The sequence below is a fragment of the Vicugna pacos genome, chromosome X, assembly GCF_048564905.1.
Source record: "Vicugna pacos chromosome X, VicPac4, whole genome shotgun sequence".
Classification (NCBI taxonomy): Eukaryota; Metazoa; Chordata; class Mammalia; order Artiodactyla; family Camelidae; genus Vicugna; species Vicugna pacos.
In genome coordinates, this window is record NC_133023.1 from 16,397,931 (window position 1) to 16,414,148 (window position 16,218).

Consider the following 16,218-nt stretch of genomic DNA (forward strand, 5'->3'; position numbering starts at 1 on the left):
CCAGTCTTCATGGATCATGCCTCCTGCTTTTAGCAATAGTTCTTCCCCATTAATTTTTTAGAGCCTTACTTGCCTGGAAAGAGGAGTCTGATTTTTAACTATTCTGGGCTCATTTGGAGATGTTTCATGTATCCATAATATCTGTGGTTGCCAGAAAACCAGTTCTCTGGTGGCTGGACATCTCTGTCTCTCTTGGAAGCAGTAACTCAAGGAGCCATCACTCTTCTTTGTCCCAAGTTGGCAGGTGGGTAGTTGGTAGTGCATAATGCCTATACCACACTTTGAGAACAGAGTGAAAATAAAGGGCATTTATTTCCACCTGCTGTTTCTGCTCTTCCGTGTCCCTGAAACATACTTCCTAATAAGCTGTTGTCATGGTCACTTGCTTTTTTATCTCTTACAGTATCGGGATGCCCTTTACAAGTTCATGGTGGATACTGCCGTGCTTTTGGGAGCTAATAGTTCCCGAGCAGAGCATGACATGAAGTCGGTGCTTAGATTGGAAATTAAGATAGCTGAGGTAAGTCTTAATCTAAAATCTTTTTTTTTTCCTTTTCCTTATTTTAAAGGCAGTATACCCTGAATGAAAATATGAATAAAGAAGTGTTCTGTGACATTGTCCTTTGGGTCTAAGGTAGAACTAATATCATCCCCACCCCTCCTCCCTGGGAAGTAACAGGAAGAAAAACCATGACAGAAAGAAGAGCTCTTCATTCCTCCTGCCTCTCTGTTTGAAGCCCATTCAGGACAGCAGCAGGGAGAGACACTTATTTTCCTACAGAAACTCCTATTTGGCTTCAACTGAAGAATATATATTTAATACATCCTTAGTGATTTGGCTTGAGTAGAAGGTTATTTTTAGTCTAGTCCACTCTATACACCATTCCTACTCAGAGTCAGTCTGATCTAAGATTGGAACTTTGGGATGTCTATATCCACCCATAGTGGATACATAATTTGATACAGAAAGTGTATTCAAGCATGTTGGTAAGTATTTTTTAGCTGTCTTTCTATTGCTGCTTTGTCCCCAGGCCTGTTTTTCATTCTTTTCTTGCCCCAGTTTAACGAATGTCATTTTGTCATATGCTGTGTTCTGTATAGGTCACCTTTTAAATTCGTTCAGGCTCATGGTGGAGACAAAAAGATATAAGAAAAAACTTATGGGAGAATCATGAGAAATCCTAAAAGAATAACTTTTTCTAGAAGAAGCAAAGTATAAAGTCTGTATACATTCCCAGGACCAGAGGGAACAAATATGGTGAAATCTGCTTGTGTAGATACCTGGTAGTGAAAAAAAAATGATCCTTTTGTCAAGAAACTGTTGCATATTGGTTGGTAGTGTTTTATAACAGAAGTTGGCCAAAACCCTGAAGTGCATGTGAGTCTGAGTGTTGCTGGGTTTGTGTTTGGCGAGGTGGTGGTGGGGGGCGCCGAGGTGAAGAGTGGGGTGATGGGCAGGGTCAGGAGGAATTGTTCTCTCGGCGGCGGCGGTGTGTGTGGATCTTTCTCCAGATGGCTCCTTGCAGCGCAAAAAGTTCATTCCTGCATGTCACCTTTGAAGACTGTGCAAGGACCGCTGCAGATGTCCTGGAGTCACACACTGCCTCTAAGCCATGTCTAGAGGCCATCTGGGTTCCCTTCCCAGGCTAATTGGAGACCCAGAGATCCAATTTGGACTGAAGCTCTGAACAGCGGGAAAGGCCTTGCTATGAGCCAGGGATTTGGACCAAAAAGGGAACTAAAAACAGCTGGGCTGAGGCAAGACTGGGAATTGTCAAGAGGCTAAATGAAGTGACAAATACATGGGGTGGGACAATGTAGCTGGCAGAGAGCTGAAAACAGCTTTGAGGCCAGAGGGCTCCAACCTGGGCCTGTGAGCCTGAGTAGAGGGAGGAGGAGTGTGGATGTTCTCAGAGGCAGTGCCTCACCTAGAGCCAGGAAGCTGTTTATAAGTTACATGAAGTCTCTCTAGTTGAGGGCGAGGAGGGAGAAGCTGAGGGCACTGAAGCATTTAGGAAAGAGGGGCAGATGTCTGCCACTCAGCCCTCTGTGATTTTGTCTTGAAAAATTTGTGATTTGAGGATTTTTGGTCCACCAGTAATGCTCACCTTTGTCTCTTAAGTCCCAGGTCACTAGGGACATTGAAAATTAGTGGGGCACGTAGTCCTAGGGAAATTTCTGAAGCTGGGGAGACAGGAAAACCTAGCTAAATACAAAAAATGTAAATACAGCCATGGAAGTTTGCATTAACTGATCCCAGCTAGAGAGGTGTATATAAAGGGAGGTCTTGTTGATGGCGTGTCCCTTGAGATTAGAGCCAAATGGAGGCTAATTGGAAAGACTTGAAAGAGAAAATGAATCACAGGCAGTCTTGAATTATAGTTCAAACCATGAAGGTGGTGATGGTGGATAGGGATGCCAGGGTAAGGAGAGTCCTGTGTGAGTTGGAAGGTGGCAAGTTTAATGTAAGGGACTCAGGTGATGGAGGGCCTTAAGGCAAAATCATAGTGTGGCTCAGGGGCATGGGGAGCTGCTATCTGTCCATGGAAGTGATTAAGATGGCCCTTGAGGAAGGTCATCATTGTTGCTCTTCTTAGATCAAACATGGCAGAGGCCAGAAGCTTAGATTTGGCATTGGCAAGTTGGCCAAGAGCATAAGTACTGGGAATGGAAAGAGCCAGGGCTGGAGATGGAGAGTTGGAAGTGTGTCTGACTGGTGGCTGAACCCACACCCCTAGCAGTGGGGCCAGGGGAGTCTTAAGGCCAGAGAAACCAGAGGGAATAGGAGACGTGAGGAAACGAGCTGTGGACAGAATGGTCACGGGTGGCAGTGCTGTTCAGACAGCTCTTCAGTGACACTGTTCCTCTAGGGATGAAGGGGTGGTCTGTAGTCCATGAACTACTGAGGTCATTACCGGGACACCACAGGTGACGGCGGGATGTTTGTTTGTCTCAATTGCCCAACCTTAGTTTGGCTGTCAAACCTGAGCCAGTAATAGATTTTGTTCATCCACATTATAGGTTAGGGAGGGCTTTGAGTAGTTATTTTTGTACCAAGGACAGTGTTTCACACTGAACAGGACTGGAAAATTTCTTTTTATTTTCTTAATCTTGCCTAAAGTGGTATCTTTTTTTCTATGTCTCAGATTTGGCAGCACACCAAAATCTTAAAAAAGTTTATGATACTATGCAGATGTTTTGGCACATGTAGAAAGTAGTCATGCAGTAAGAAATGGTTCATTTGAAAAAATAACCAAAGTCTCTTTCCAACAGATAATGATTCCACATGAAAACCGAACCAGTGAGGCCATGTACAACAAAATGAACATTTCCCAGCTGAGCGCTATGATCCCCCAGGTTGGTGAAAACGATCGAGGAGATTTTATCTTAACTGGTCATTTGACAAGCAATTCTTTTTCACCTCTTTGTAAATTTTTGACTCGTAAAACCTACCATTGGTCTCTTGGGTCATCATCCTCTTTGTCAGTCATCACGTAAAATACCTCTTATCTGTGCATCAGAATGCCTTCTTTTAAAGGTTTCAGAAAACCTTTCCAAGAGTGGCTTAAAAACTTAAAAGCCCATTTTCTTATTTGACAAAAGTCTAGACGCAGGTGGCTGTACTGGTTTTGCTGTTGCCCGGTGTTGTCAAAGAGCCAGCTTCTTTCTTTCCACTCTACTCTTCTTAGTGTGTTGGCCTTTTGATGTTGTGTTAGATAACTCACAGTTGTAAGGTGGCTGCCACAGCTGCATATGTCACATCTGCCATCAGGGCAGGAAGAAGGAGGAAGGGCCAGTGAGGGCCATGTCTATCTCTTATACCAGAAAAAACCAGAGCCTTCTAGAATATTCCCAGATGTCTTCCCTTTTTTTCTCACTGAGTAGGATTGGGGCAAGTGGCCATCCCTACCTACAGGGTAGGCTAGGCGAGTGAGTAATTGGTTTTCCATTTCAAAGTAGAGGCAGACAAGGGAGGAAAAGAAGAGAAAAAGAGTGGAAATGACTTTTGGAGTAGCCAGGTAAAAACACCAAGATAGTGGTGCTGTGAGAGGGGACACCTTTTTGTTGCTGTTTGTGTCCCCCTGTGTAAGAAAGACCATGCCAGAGAGAAGACCAGAGGTGTGCTGGGGCATCTGTGTCTGTGGAATAAGTATGGTGGGGGGGGAGTACAGGGGGAGGGAGGGGAGGGAGAGTGCCAGAAGGAAGGAGGGAGCACACAGGAGAGGAGGGGAGGAAGGGGGAGAGGGAAGACGGGGAGGGAGAGTGGAGGGGGTGGAAGAGCAGGGAGAAGAGCGCTGGAGGGGTCAGGGGAGTGGGTGATGTGCGCTCGTGCGGTCCATATTGCAGGTGGCTCTGAACACGTGCTCCATTTATGATTCCAGCGATAGGTCTGGTCTGGGTGGCAGTGATCAGGCATTCGTTTTTTAGATTTGAGCAGTTGCATCTTTAATTATTTGGTCTGACATCACAAAGTGTGGATTATGTTCACTGGACTCTATTTTCCTTTCTTATGGCTTGTTGCCCCGCAGAAGTTCACTCACTTGGTTTTTTTTTTTTCTCTCCTTAGTTTGACTGGCTGGGCTACATCAAGAAGGTCATCGATACCAGACTCTACCCTGAGCTAAAGGACATTGGCCCCTCAGAGAACGTAGTGGTCCGTGTCCCTCAGTACTTTAAGGATTTGTTTAGGATATTAAGCTCTGAGAGGAAGAAGTAAGAGCTTTCTTGTGCATTTTACCATGACTTTTATTATTCCTTTTAAATTATAAGGCCTTCCCTCTCATGTCCTTTGAAAACTGTTTTTAAAGAAAGTTACCTCACAAGAGTCTTAGGAAAAATAGTGGTGCCCTTTGTGACAAATTGGCCAAAACCATTGTCCGGTGTGATTTACTTGCTCTGATGACAACAAATACATAATGTTTTTGCCCCTTATTTCTGTTCTTCATACTTTTCTCTCTGAAAGACGAAATTGTTTATTAGTTTGGGGAACTAGTTATGTAATGATGTTATTTTCTGAGATTTCTATATGAAAATCTTTTCTGCCCCCTGGTTCATTCTTGGTCTTTTGCTGCTGGTTTTTTTTTTTTTTTTCCTTATTTCTATTTAGCCAGTAAGTCGCTTTGTGGCAATAAACCTAAGTACCTATACTGAAAAGATGTAAGACCACTCTGAGAACCGTAGAAAAGTTAAACTGATGAAACAGTGTCAGAACTGTCAGGTTTTTCTTATTTTAAAGAATGTTTTAGAATTTGTTGCTTTCTTCCTTTTAGCACTATGAAACAAGGAAATTCTGAAAATATCCAGGGAAGACTGGAGTCAGATCTTCATGGAGCCATTCAGATTTGACTACAGAAAATGAAGCACAGGAAGGTCAACTAGTTTACAAAGACAGTTTACTAGGCTAATTGCCTGGCCAAGATTAAAAATTATACTTTCTTATTTGGACTTAGACAAGGCTGTGTTGCTGGGAATCATCATTGCCAGGAATTATATTAAAAAAGGCACCTGCAGAAGTCCTCAGAATAAAATTGAGCATCCACCCCACCTATGAAAACACTTAGACACCTTTGAAGAGCTGTTCATTTTAAGATGATTTTTTTTATGATGAAAGCAATGTGTTCATTGAGGAAAGCATATAGAAAAGTAAACATACAGAAAAGGGAGATTAGAAACAATAAATTCACTTTAGATTCTACCACCTAGAGATAAATAGTGATTCTTTAAAAAAATTTCTAAGTGGCAATCGAATCTAGAGGTAGGTAAGTATACGTGTGTACTAGAGCCTTACTCTTCAAAGTGTGCTCCATGGACCAGTAATACCAGCAGCATCACCTTGGGCCTTTGGTAAAAATACAGATTCCAAGGCCTTCCCTCCAGAGAGACCAACATAGTAGATCTGGGGTGAGGCCTAGGAGTCTGTATTTTAACAGGCACCTCAGGAACCTTATAATTAGTTTTATTCCCACAAAAGCCTAATTTATAACTAGGGGATAGATAGGCCCTGGTTTACTGTATTAGAAAAATAATCTTATGGTGACAATGATACTTTAGAACTGCAGGACCTATCATGACAAAAAGGACCAAGAAAGACCATGATTGGAGGGGGATTTTAATCTGCTTCTTGTCAAAATCATAACTTGGACAGGTGTAAACATAATGAACTACAGTAGAAGAAAATGTAAATAGAAAAATTACCTGCAGAACATTATATACATAACAAAAAACCCTCAGATGTTAAGAAACTTCATTTTTAATTAAAGACAAAAACCAAGTCTCTTTCACATAGTTTACTCTTCAGCAACCAGTTCATCAAAAACAACTTACGTTCTGTGTATTTTTTATGTGATTTCAAAACGCTGTATGAGAAGTTTGATAACACTTCATTTGCATAGCACAGTAAGTGTTTTAGACTGCTAATCATCTTGGAGTCTCACTAGTGTTGCATCACGAGAGTGATGAAGGAGATGTCCCCTTAGCTTCCTTCCTGTTGTTAGCATGTTAGTCAGGACAAGCCAGACACTGTAATAAGCCCCTCTAAACTCTTGTTGGCTCGTACAATAAAAAATGTACTCTGTACTTATGGAAAGTACAACGTGGGTGTCCCTGTAAGGCAGCTTTCCTCCAGGTAGGGACTCGGGAACCCAGGCTCCTTTCATCTTGTGTCTTTGCCTTCCTCGGGAATTTTGGAATCCTCCCCATTCAGCTGGTGGATGGGGAAAGAGAGTGGAGGATTGCACAGGAGGTTTTGTGGGGAGGCCTAGGAGTGGTGTGTGTCACTTCTACCCATATTGCTTTGGCCAGAACTCAGCCACATAACCCATTTAACTGCAAGAGAAGCTGGGAAATAGAGTCTGGCAAAATATCAAAAAAGTTATCCAGTTTTATTATTTAGTCCCCCCATCCCCACCCCCATGACACAGTGAGCACCTGACGGTGGGCACTCTTGTATTTGCCTTTGTAACTTCAAGGCCTAGCATGGTACTTTTCATATAGAAGATACTTCCTAAAAATTTCTAGAAGTAAAGCAGATACCTCAATCACCACTATACAGGAGGTGACAGGAGCAGAAGCTGAAAGGATAAGGAGGGGTTTTCCTTAGGGGAAAACTAGGGGCCAGGTAGGGGAGAGTGGGAAAAGAGGATGTTGAGCATGTTGGGTTATGCAACTGGCGTTAACCTAGATGTTGCCTTTGAAGCAGGAGTCTGGAAAGCTGGGGGAAGCTTCAAGGGGCTGGTTCGGGCTCAGGATGTATAGAGGAAAGGCATCAGCTTCTGGTTTCCAGCATCCTTCTGCCTTTCCCCTGGAGGCACCACTGAAGAGAGAGTCAACCTGTCTTCCTCAAGTTGGGTGTGTCTTCCATGCCTCTGTCCTGAGAATCTGCCTATGAAAATCACATATGGGTTATGGTCACGTTAACCACCATTATGGTTAACAGTTATCTTTGACCCTTAAAATAATTCTGTGTTGTTCCCATTTTACAGATGAAGAAGCTGAGGTTAAGCAATGTGCCCAAGGACACATCTCTAAGAGGAGGCAGAATTGAAATTCTAAACCTTCCCATTTCTGCATCCTTTCTCTTTTCCATACATGTCCCTGGGTAGAAAAGAGATGCTTTTCAGATACTTAACTGCTAGTTTTGAAGATAGACAACACTCCTGCCACTTTCAGGGTTACAGAGCTGTCCTGCGGTGGTGTCAGCTGCATTTCTTGACTGCTGCCCCCCTCCTTTATCATGCCCCTGCCAGCTGGTGGGATTAGGCCCCCCACCTTCTGACTGACTGGCTGTGGGGGTGGTGGCACTGGCTCTGGCAGGTAGTGTGTGGCACAGAAATTGTGTAATGACATTCCCCCAGACGTGGTGCCAGAGACTGTTGGCCCTTGTGGTTCAAGGGAGTACGTGACCAGGCAGGGCCATTTGGAGGCACGAGCTGGAGGCTGCCAGTGGGGAAAAGGAGTTGGTGTTCAGGGTGGAAAGAGGGTGATGTGATGGGTCCCTTGAGTGACGAGCATCTCTTTCCAACTTCATGTTGAATGATCTCATGTGCGTAGTTTGAAATCACCTCTGGTGGGAATATTCACACCAGGGAAATTGACACATGCTGTGAATCATGTTTTTCCCCTTGGCAAGTCGACTGTGAACCGTGTGCCAGCACGTTGCTGCTTGAGGGGCGCTGCAGACTCCCCTCCCTCTCTGCCTCCCTCAGCTCTCCCCCTAGCTCTTGAGGCTGCCTCACATACTCACCATTAATTTGGTCTGAGGAGCACGAATGGCAGTGGGGAGAGTCTTAGGAAGGATGGGTTAGAGAGATTTGACTTGGGGTGTTCTTCCCGGCAAGGTCTGGCCTAGTGGTGGTCATCTGCAGCAGAACTTTCTTTTAGCCATCTGGGCTAAAACAAGTCTCTGTGATCTTTCCTGTCTTCAGTTCGACAATCATATAAAACATTAAAGTGAGATGATTTGTGCTGGACGTAGATGCTCCTGGAGGCTAACCTGGAAAATGTGCCCTTCCGTGGGGCTCAATGCTGCTGAGAGTAATACGGGGCTTTGGTTTTCCAAGTATGGCCCACAGAGAGCAGTGTTGGCCTTGCCTGAGAGCTTGTTAGACACACAGAATCTCAGGCTCCGCCCTAGACTCGTTGAATCAGAAGCTGCCATTTAATTAAGATCCCCATGGGATTCATACACACATTAAAGTTTAAGAAGCACTGATTAGGGAAGTCCTAGTTTAACTGTGTACAGAAAGGTGAGAAGATGATGTTTTCCTTGACCAGTGGTTCTCAAAGCTGACAAGCATCAGAACCCCCTGGAGGGTTGCTTAAAACCAGACTGCTGGGCCCCACCCCGCAGTTTCCGATTCAGTAGATTTGGGGGGAGGTGCAGGAATTTTCTTTCAAGTTTTCTGATGACACTGAAGCTGCTGATCTGGGGACACACTCAGAGAATCACTCACTGCTTGAGGCATACCTCTGGGCAGTCTCTAGGATTTAGGAAGATCTCTTGGCTTTGAGAACCTTTGAGAAGTACCTGTTCTTACTTCAGGTAATTTGGCTCAGAGGAGCACACTGCAAGCTGTGGAATCTGAAGACCCAAATGTTAGTCCTGGAGTTGATACATACTTGGAAGTCCTTTGACTTCTGACCTTGCTTTTTCTTCATCTGAAATTTGGGGTGATAATAGTAACTACCCCATAGCTTCCTTCTGAGGATCAAAAAAGATACTTTATGATAGCTTAAATGCAATACAGATGTCAGTTGTCACTGTCACTAACTGACAACAAGGGGCAGCAAAATCTTAAAAATCTTCCTAGTCGGAGGCTTTGAGGAAATGATTTCATGTTGCCCTCCTAGTGGTGGATTCTCTTCTGAGATGCTTTGCTTTCCTCTACTTATTGCCATTTGGGGAAATTACCATACTGCTGAAAATGCTTTTTTTTTTTTTTTAAATTATGTGTTATTTTCAAGGACTATTGCTGAGTCTTATTTTTGTTTCGTTTTTTGATGCACCTGAGCATTAACTGGCAGTGATTCATTCAGTGCGGTCAGATCTGTTCCTGGTGTGGTAATATTAGCATGCCAAAGCTGTGCTCCCCAGCATTCTGTCTTGTATTTATAACACGCTGGAGCAGCTCATCAGTGCCATTGTCTCACTGTGCAAGCTCCCTGGATTCTGTCTTCCAGTTCCCATGGGTCTTGTGCTGTTGTCTCAGTAATGCCTTGCCTATGAAGGCCTCACACACTATTCTTCCTTCATATCCACGGATTTCTGTGAAGTGCCTTTGTCAGAGTGTTTTAGGGTCTCCGTGACTGGCTGGAAGTCTTTGCAGAATTAGAGGTGTGGCTTGCACGTTGAGGTGCTAGGATCTGCCAAATCATTATTTAAATACTTGCCTTATTTCCCCTGCTTGGCTAAAAGCTCCAGGAGATCAGGGACTTTATCTTTCTTGCCTTTCCATCTGCCCAGCACCTAGAACTATTAGTACTTATCTGGGTGCTCAGGATGTGCTGAATAAGTGAACGAAAGAAGGATCCCTTATGTACTTACTGTGTATCCCATTCAGAAATAAAACCCAATTTTATAAACAAGCTGAAATCAGAAGTCCAGTGTCCCCTAACTAGACTCTAAGTTCTCTGAATGTAGATGCTGTGTTCCTGTTTCTTTACTTTCCTCATGGCATCTGCAGTGATACTTGGCCAACAGGAAGTGCTCAGTGAGCACTTCTTATTTTGCTCAGGAGTAGGGATGTGAATTCAAAAGATCCAAATGAATGACCTAAAACTACATGTTTGTTATAGTAGCCTCAAAAGAGCATGGACATGGGTCAGACTTTGCTGATGAGAGTGGTGGTCTCCAAGGGGAAGTGTGCATACCTGAACAAGATCCACTGGGTCTGAGAAGAAAATTTTAGAACTTTTATGTATATTTTTTCCATTGAAAAAAGCCTAGGCTATATTGAGGTCTGCTGTGTAGATGGCCGTGGACCCTTCATTTGATCTCTAGGGTATGTGGAGGGGGACAGTGTCACCCTCACTGGTTAGTTTTCATTCCCAATGCTGAAAATAATCTCACATCATTTACATATACCTTTAGATACATGAATTCTATTATTGGTTTAATCCTCACAAAATGGCCAAGTGATTTAAAAAATTGTTGCAAAGAACCAGGAATCGAAGCTGTTACTAATAGCGAAAGCACAAAGTGAATGGCAAGAATAGCAGAAGTGGCCCTTTTCCCACTCTAGTTATGCCATCTTGGTTGGCCAGATGACAAGGTGAAAATAATGGCGGTCTAACCAGATCTGGCAAGGATATCGTCAGAATGTTGTGCAGTAGTCAAGACGATTATATGAGATGTTGATTTACGTTGACTGTCATTGTATTGACCTAATCCTATGTGCATAATGTGTCTTGAGGCATTAACTAAAAGTATTTGAAGAATTAAATAAGGGCTTTTGAAAATAACTTTATATCATTTTCTTTCAAAATTTCTCTATTAAAAACATTTCTGATATGTTAGTCTATTAGTATATTTCTACGTAAGTTAAAATAACTACATAAATTTGGTATATATGCTGAAGTGTATTTAATTGCTTAGAGTGTACATCCCCTGGGTTAGCATACTATGCAAATGAGAGTGTGGGTTGTTCTAGATGGGCCAGTTACTACCATCATCATGTCACACTGCTCCCACACGGCTGGCTGACCCGAGAGCCATCTCAGGAATATGTGTTATTAGTCACCATGGAAATGGCACAGCTGGGAGGGGATAGGTCATTAAAAATTCATCATCATTATTGAGTTAGAAATTAACTCAGATCACACATCCTTCTGAGGTCAGGGCATTTTTTTGCTTAGAAAAAAGGCAACACTTAACAAAATGTAATAGATTTTAAAAAATATGTGTTATGGACATTGCACAGTGTATGGGGTTGTTCATATGTTTGGAAGTGAACAATGATAAAAAAAATCCGAAATTTACTCTTAAGCACTTTGTTATTTATTTTAACTTCATAATAACCCTATATGGGAGGGGTCATCCTCTTTGTATGACAAAGGAAGATAAAATCAATGAGCTTAAGTGACTTGCCGAAGCTCACACATATGGAACCAGGGCGCATATCTAGATAATTGGTATTAGCCAGTATATTGCTGTTTGTTTCCAAAGGTAAGAATTCGTCTGCATTTTATCAAGTCATCTAATAATTCAAAGGTATTGACAATTTCTAGATGTGAAAGGTAGGGCAACAGTGGACTCCGTATCCTGAGAGAGAAACCAGGATGTTTGTGCTCAGGCCTGGGGCTGGAATCCTCATATCCTCTATCTGTATTAGGTGGTGAAAAGCAAGCCAATTTTGGTTGAGTTTATTGACGTTGTATCATTTTATGTCATTTCTCAAGTGAAAAAAGTTCTGTAGTTTTGTATGAGTAAGAGGTCCCTCCATGGAGTTTTGCCAACACATTTCCCAAGGTGTTCTGCAGAGCATCAGCTATCAACCTCAAGACAGTAAATGTGCATCTATCTCTGTTAACAGGACCATTGCCAACTATTTGGTGTGGAGGATGGTTTATTCCAGAATTCCAAACCTTAGCAGGCGCTTTCAATATAGGTGGCTGGAATTCTCACGGGTAAGTTTTGAGAACATTGCAGTGTTACATCACTGGATAACTTTACATGCCGGAACAGTCTATATATTAACTAATCCAGTAAAAATCATCTTTAGGGATTGGGCAGAGGGAGTTTTGCAGCTCAAGCTCTACTTTTTTTTTTCTTTATTTCTTTTTGTTGAGGTAAACCTTACATACAGTAAAGTATACTCAAGCTCTACTTTGATGAGGCTATATAAGGATATTTAGGGTAATACTTAGGACCACCACATTGTTTTGACTTTACTATTCTTATCAATTTATTACCTTTTGCCCCAGTGTTTTTAACTGGGTCACTGTAATTATAATTGTAATATTTCTTAGTGATATATTTGTAACTATCTTTCATTTCCAGTATTCTGAACATTCAAAATATGCATGATATATGTATTAGATGATAAAGTTTCATCTTCAGGATAGAGTTTTGTCTTGAACCTTACCCTGATCTTCAGTTTTTCATTCATCCTAATTCTGCTAGGCCCAAGAGGCCTAAATTTAGTCTCCTGTGAGATGTGACTCAGCTGCCCAAAACACTTTTTTTCTCCCCTTCTTCTCCAGGCTCTGAGACCTTCTCTTCCACTCTTGGTCTCCTCTGAACTTATATACGTGTGACTCTTTGTTTCGGAGGCTTTTGCCTATGTAATTCTTCTAATTCAAGACTTAAGAATTTTGTGGGGTTTTTTTACATTTAAAAAATTTTGTGACTTAAAAAATACTTTAAGTTCATTTTTCTCCCATTCTGAAATTAAGTAATGACAAAGTTTATAAGCTGTAATTTCATTTAACAGACATTTTAGTTATTAGAGAAAGTGATAGGTAGAGAACTTCTTAATGGGTCATTACTCTTGAGGAATAGCAATTATTTTGGATATATTGTGGCCCTTCAAGTCACTAGAATATTGAGCTTTATAGAGCACATCATAAAACAACTATATATACTGAGGTCACATCAAAGGGTTAAGCTACAGAACAAGTAGATTATATATATGTGTGTGTCTGTCTTTTTAACTCCCATGGATCACATAAAAGATGGTACCCAGCTGCTTTCCACCCTCACTGGGAAGAGAATAAGAGGGAGAGGTGTCAGAAGTAGTGTGTGAAAACTTGAGGTTTGGTATGAGGGGATGTTTCTTGAGTGTAAAGTGCTAAATATAATACTGAATTGCCAGAGAAGATTGTAGGATCTCTTTCTCTAGAGGTTTTAAAAATAGATTCATTTCTTACCTCTGAGAGGGGTTGTGTTATCAGAAAATAGAGGAGGTATATATGTACTTCATTGTTAACCCCATCTGCCCTGTACCAACAGCCTGTGTCTAACAGTGTTCAAGGGACACCTCCAGCCACCATTCTCAGGGCCTCGCTTCCTTGCTGTCTGCCGTCACTTTTGCATTATGAGTGCGCCAAACTCCCGACCTACAAGGGCAGTTTAAATGAGATTTTTTTCTTTGCTTTCATCCCCAAGAGTAAACCTTTGAGCCTTCCAAGTCCTGCTTTGGAACCTCTTTATTTGTTTGTAAATGTTTTCTTAAAGCTATTTGATTGGGACAGATGGGAAAAGCATTTACATGTGTTTTTTACTTGGTCATCAGTATGTTCTGTTACGACACAATGTAAATACACTTCCTGGGTGGTTCATGGTGGGCGTGTTCTCCTGGTCTGCCTTGTGAGTGTACTTCCCAGAGCTGGGCAGGAACTTTGATCATCTATTGATTTTAGACCTTTTGTGGTGGAACTTCAGTTCTCAATAGATATTAAATACTATTATGTGACAATGAGTGTGTATATGTCCATGAATGACTGAAAAATTGTGCTGAACACTGGAATTTGACACAACATTGTAAAATGATTATAAATCAATAAAAAATGTTAAAAAAAATAAAAAATAAATAAATACTATCTGGGCACTTGGACAGCATCCCTCATGTCCCTGCTAACTGCAGACAAGCTATGCTGTTGTCCAAATCCTTTGTTTAATGGGGAAAATTGGAAGGAAAGGAGGACTGTATTAATTTCCATTCTCAAAATATTTTCATTTAGTTTTAAATATAACTGGGACAAACAGTAGTTTTCTTTGATTGATTTTATCTTTCACTTTACTCTCTGACACATGTATATTGGTTGGAGTATGCAGTGTTTTGTACACTGTTTTCTTCAGATTGTTGGCATTTTTTCAGCCATGGGTTTTATCTAAGTGAAGCTCAATCTGGATCAATTATCTCCCACAGGTAATCCAGGGGACCACAACTTTGTTGCCTCAGTGGGACAAATGTGTAAACTTTATTGAAAGTACCCTCCCTTATGTTGTTGGAAAAATGTTTGTGGATGTACACTTCCAGGAAGACAAGAAGGAGATGGTAAGTGCTATTCTGTAGCTGATAAAAGCAATGCTGGTCAACCAGATTTGGCATGAATAAGGTCAACAGGCCAGTGTCAGCTTTCCAGCTCTTAGAGTGATGAATCTTGTTAACAGTTTTCCTTCAAAGAGGAATTCCTGCAGTACCATATTATCTAAAAACTCAAATTCAAATGTAGAATGTTACGAAAATTAAGAAAATTTAGAAGTGAGTCAGTAGGGTGAAATCATGCCACATAGAGCCAGAATTTCTCCTGTAGAAATTATTTTACTTTTTTGTCGGAGAAGGTAATTAGGTTTATTTATTTATTTACTTTTTAGAGGAGGTACCCCCAGTACCAAATCCAAGACCTCGTGCATGCTAAGCATGCGCTCTACCCCTTGAGCTCTACCCTCCCCGCTTTCCTGTAGAAATTAAATGTGTTAGGTCAATACTTAGGAAAAGAGAGGGCCTAGATAATTTTATGATTGGATATTTGAACTGTTGTAATTACAAAAAATAGAGATTTTTCCAGTCAGACTTCCTTGTTTTAGAGTTGAGGAAACTGGAGACCCAGTGATGAACTGATTTGTAATATATTTAACACCTCTTAAGTGATTTAGAAATAGAAATAAAATGCAGGGTTTTTTTCCCCTCTCCTTACATTGTCTTCTCAAAAGTATAGAAGTGTGACATTTATCTCACAGAAAACACTGTCAGACCTTCATAAACGTAAGAAATCCTTTTATTTTGTAAATTTCTAAACTTATATGAAAATGGAAAGAGCATTGTAATATACTTCCAGGTACCCACTATCCGTGGCTATTTGTAGTTGCTGTAGTGGCATTAATGGCCCAACCAGATACACCTACTAATAAAAGCTGAGCTTTAATGCCATTCATTTATTCAACTAATATTTATTGAACACCTGTTATAGACCAGGCACTGTTCTTGGCATTTGGGATGCAGCAGAGAACAAAGATCCCTGAGCTGACATTCTATTGCGGGGGAAAGACAAAAAATCAACATAATGCATATGTTAACAAGTGTATTAGAAGATGATGAGGACTCTGGAAAAGAGAAGATCAGGATAAAGACAAATAAGGAGTGCTGCAGGGTATGGTTGTGTGGAGTGGGTTGTAGGACTGAATAGGATGGTCAAGGAGAGCCCCACTGTGAAGATGACATTTGGCAAAGATTTGAAGGAGGTGAAAGAATTAGATATGGCAGCCATCTGGGGAAAGAGTGTTCTAAGTCCATGAAACAGCTCTAAGGCAGGGGTGTGCCTGGAGGCCTCAAGGAAGAGCAAGGAGTTCCACGTGGCTGGAGCAGGGTGAGTGAGGGCGAGAGAAATAGGCACTGAGGTCAGAGCAGTAACAGGGATGGTGGCATTTTATAAGACCTGCAGGACATTGTAAGAATGTTGGCTTTTACCCTTAGTGAAGTGGGGAAATAATGCAGGTTTTCGAGTAGACGCCTGATGCAACTTGATTACGTTGAGAGTATTATCCTGGCTGCTGTGTTGAGAAGAGATTGTAGCAGGTCAAGAATAGAATCCCTGTGCTGTATACCAGAAACTAACACAGCATTGTAAATCAACTGAACATCAATTTAAAAAAAAAGAATAGAAGCAGGGAGGCCAATTAGGAGACTATAGGTGGGACCAGGCAAGAGAGGATGGTATCTTGGACCAGGTGGTAGCAGTGGACGTTGTGAGACAGGGTGGTATTCTGAATACATTCTG

General features: G+C 41.7%; 1 protein-coding gene across 1 annotated transcript in view; it reads left to right on the forward strand.

The window, feature by feature from the left end:
- PHEX (phosphate regulating endopeptidase X-linked) overlaps positions 1-16,218 on the forward strand; it is a 168,456-nt gene that overhangs the window by 44,948 nt on the left and 107,290 nt on the right. The window contains exons 7-11 of the mRNA XM_006213000.3: positions 404-520; positions 3,274-3,357; positions 4,568-4,713; positions 12,030-12,123; positions 14,367-14,495. Coding sequence (XP_006213062.1) covers positions 404-520; positions 3,274-3,357; positions 4,568-4,713; positions 12,030-12,123; positions 14,367-14,495 — 570 coding nt within the window. The remainder of the gene's footprint in view (positions 1-403; positions 521-3,273; positions 3,358-4,567; positions 4,714-12,029; positions 12,124-14,366; positions 14,496-16,218) is intronic.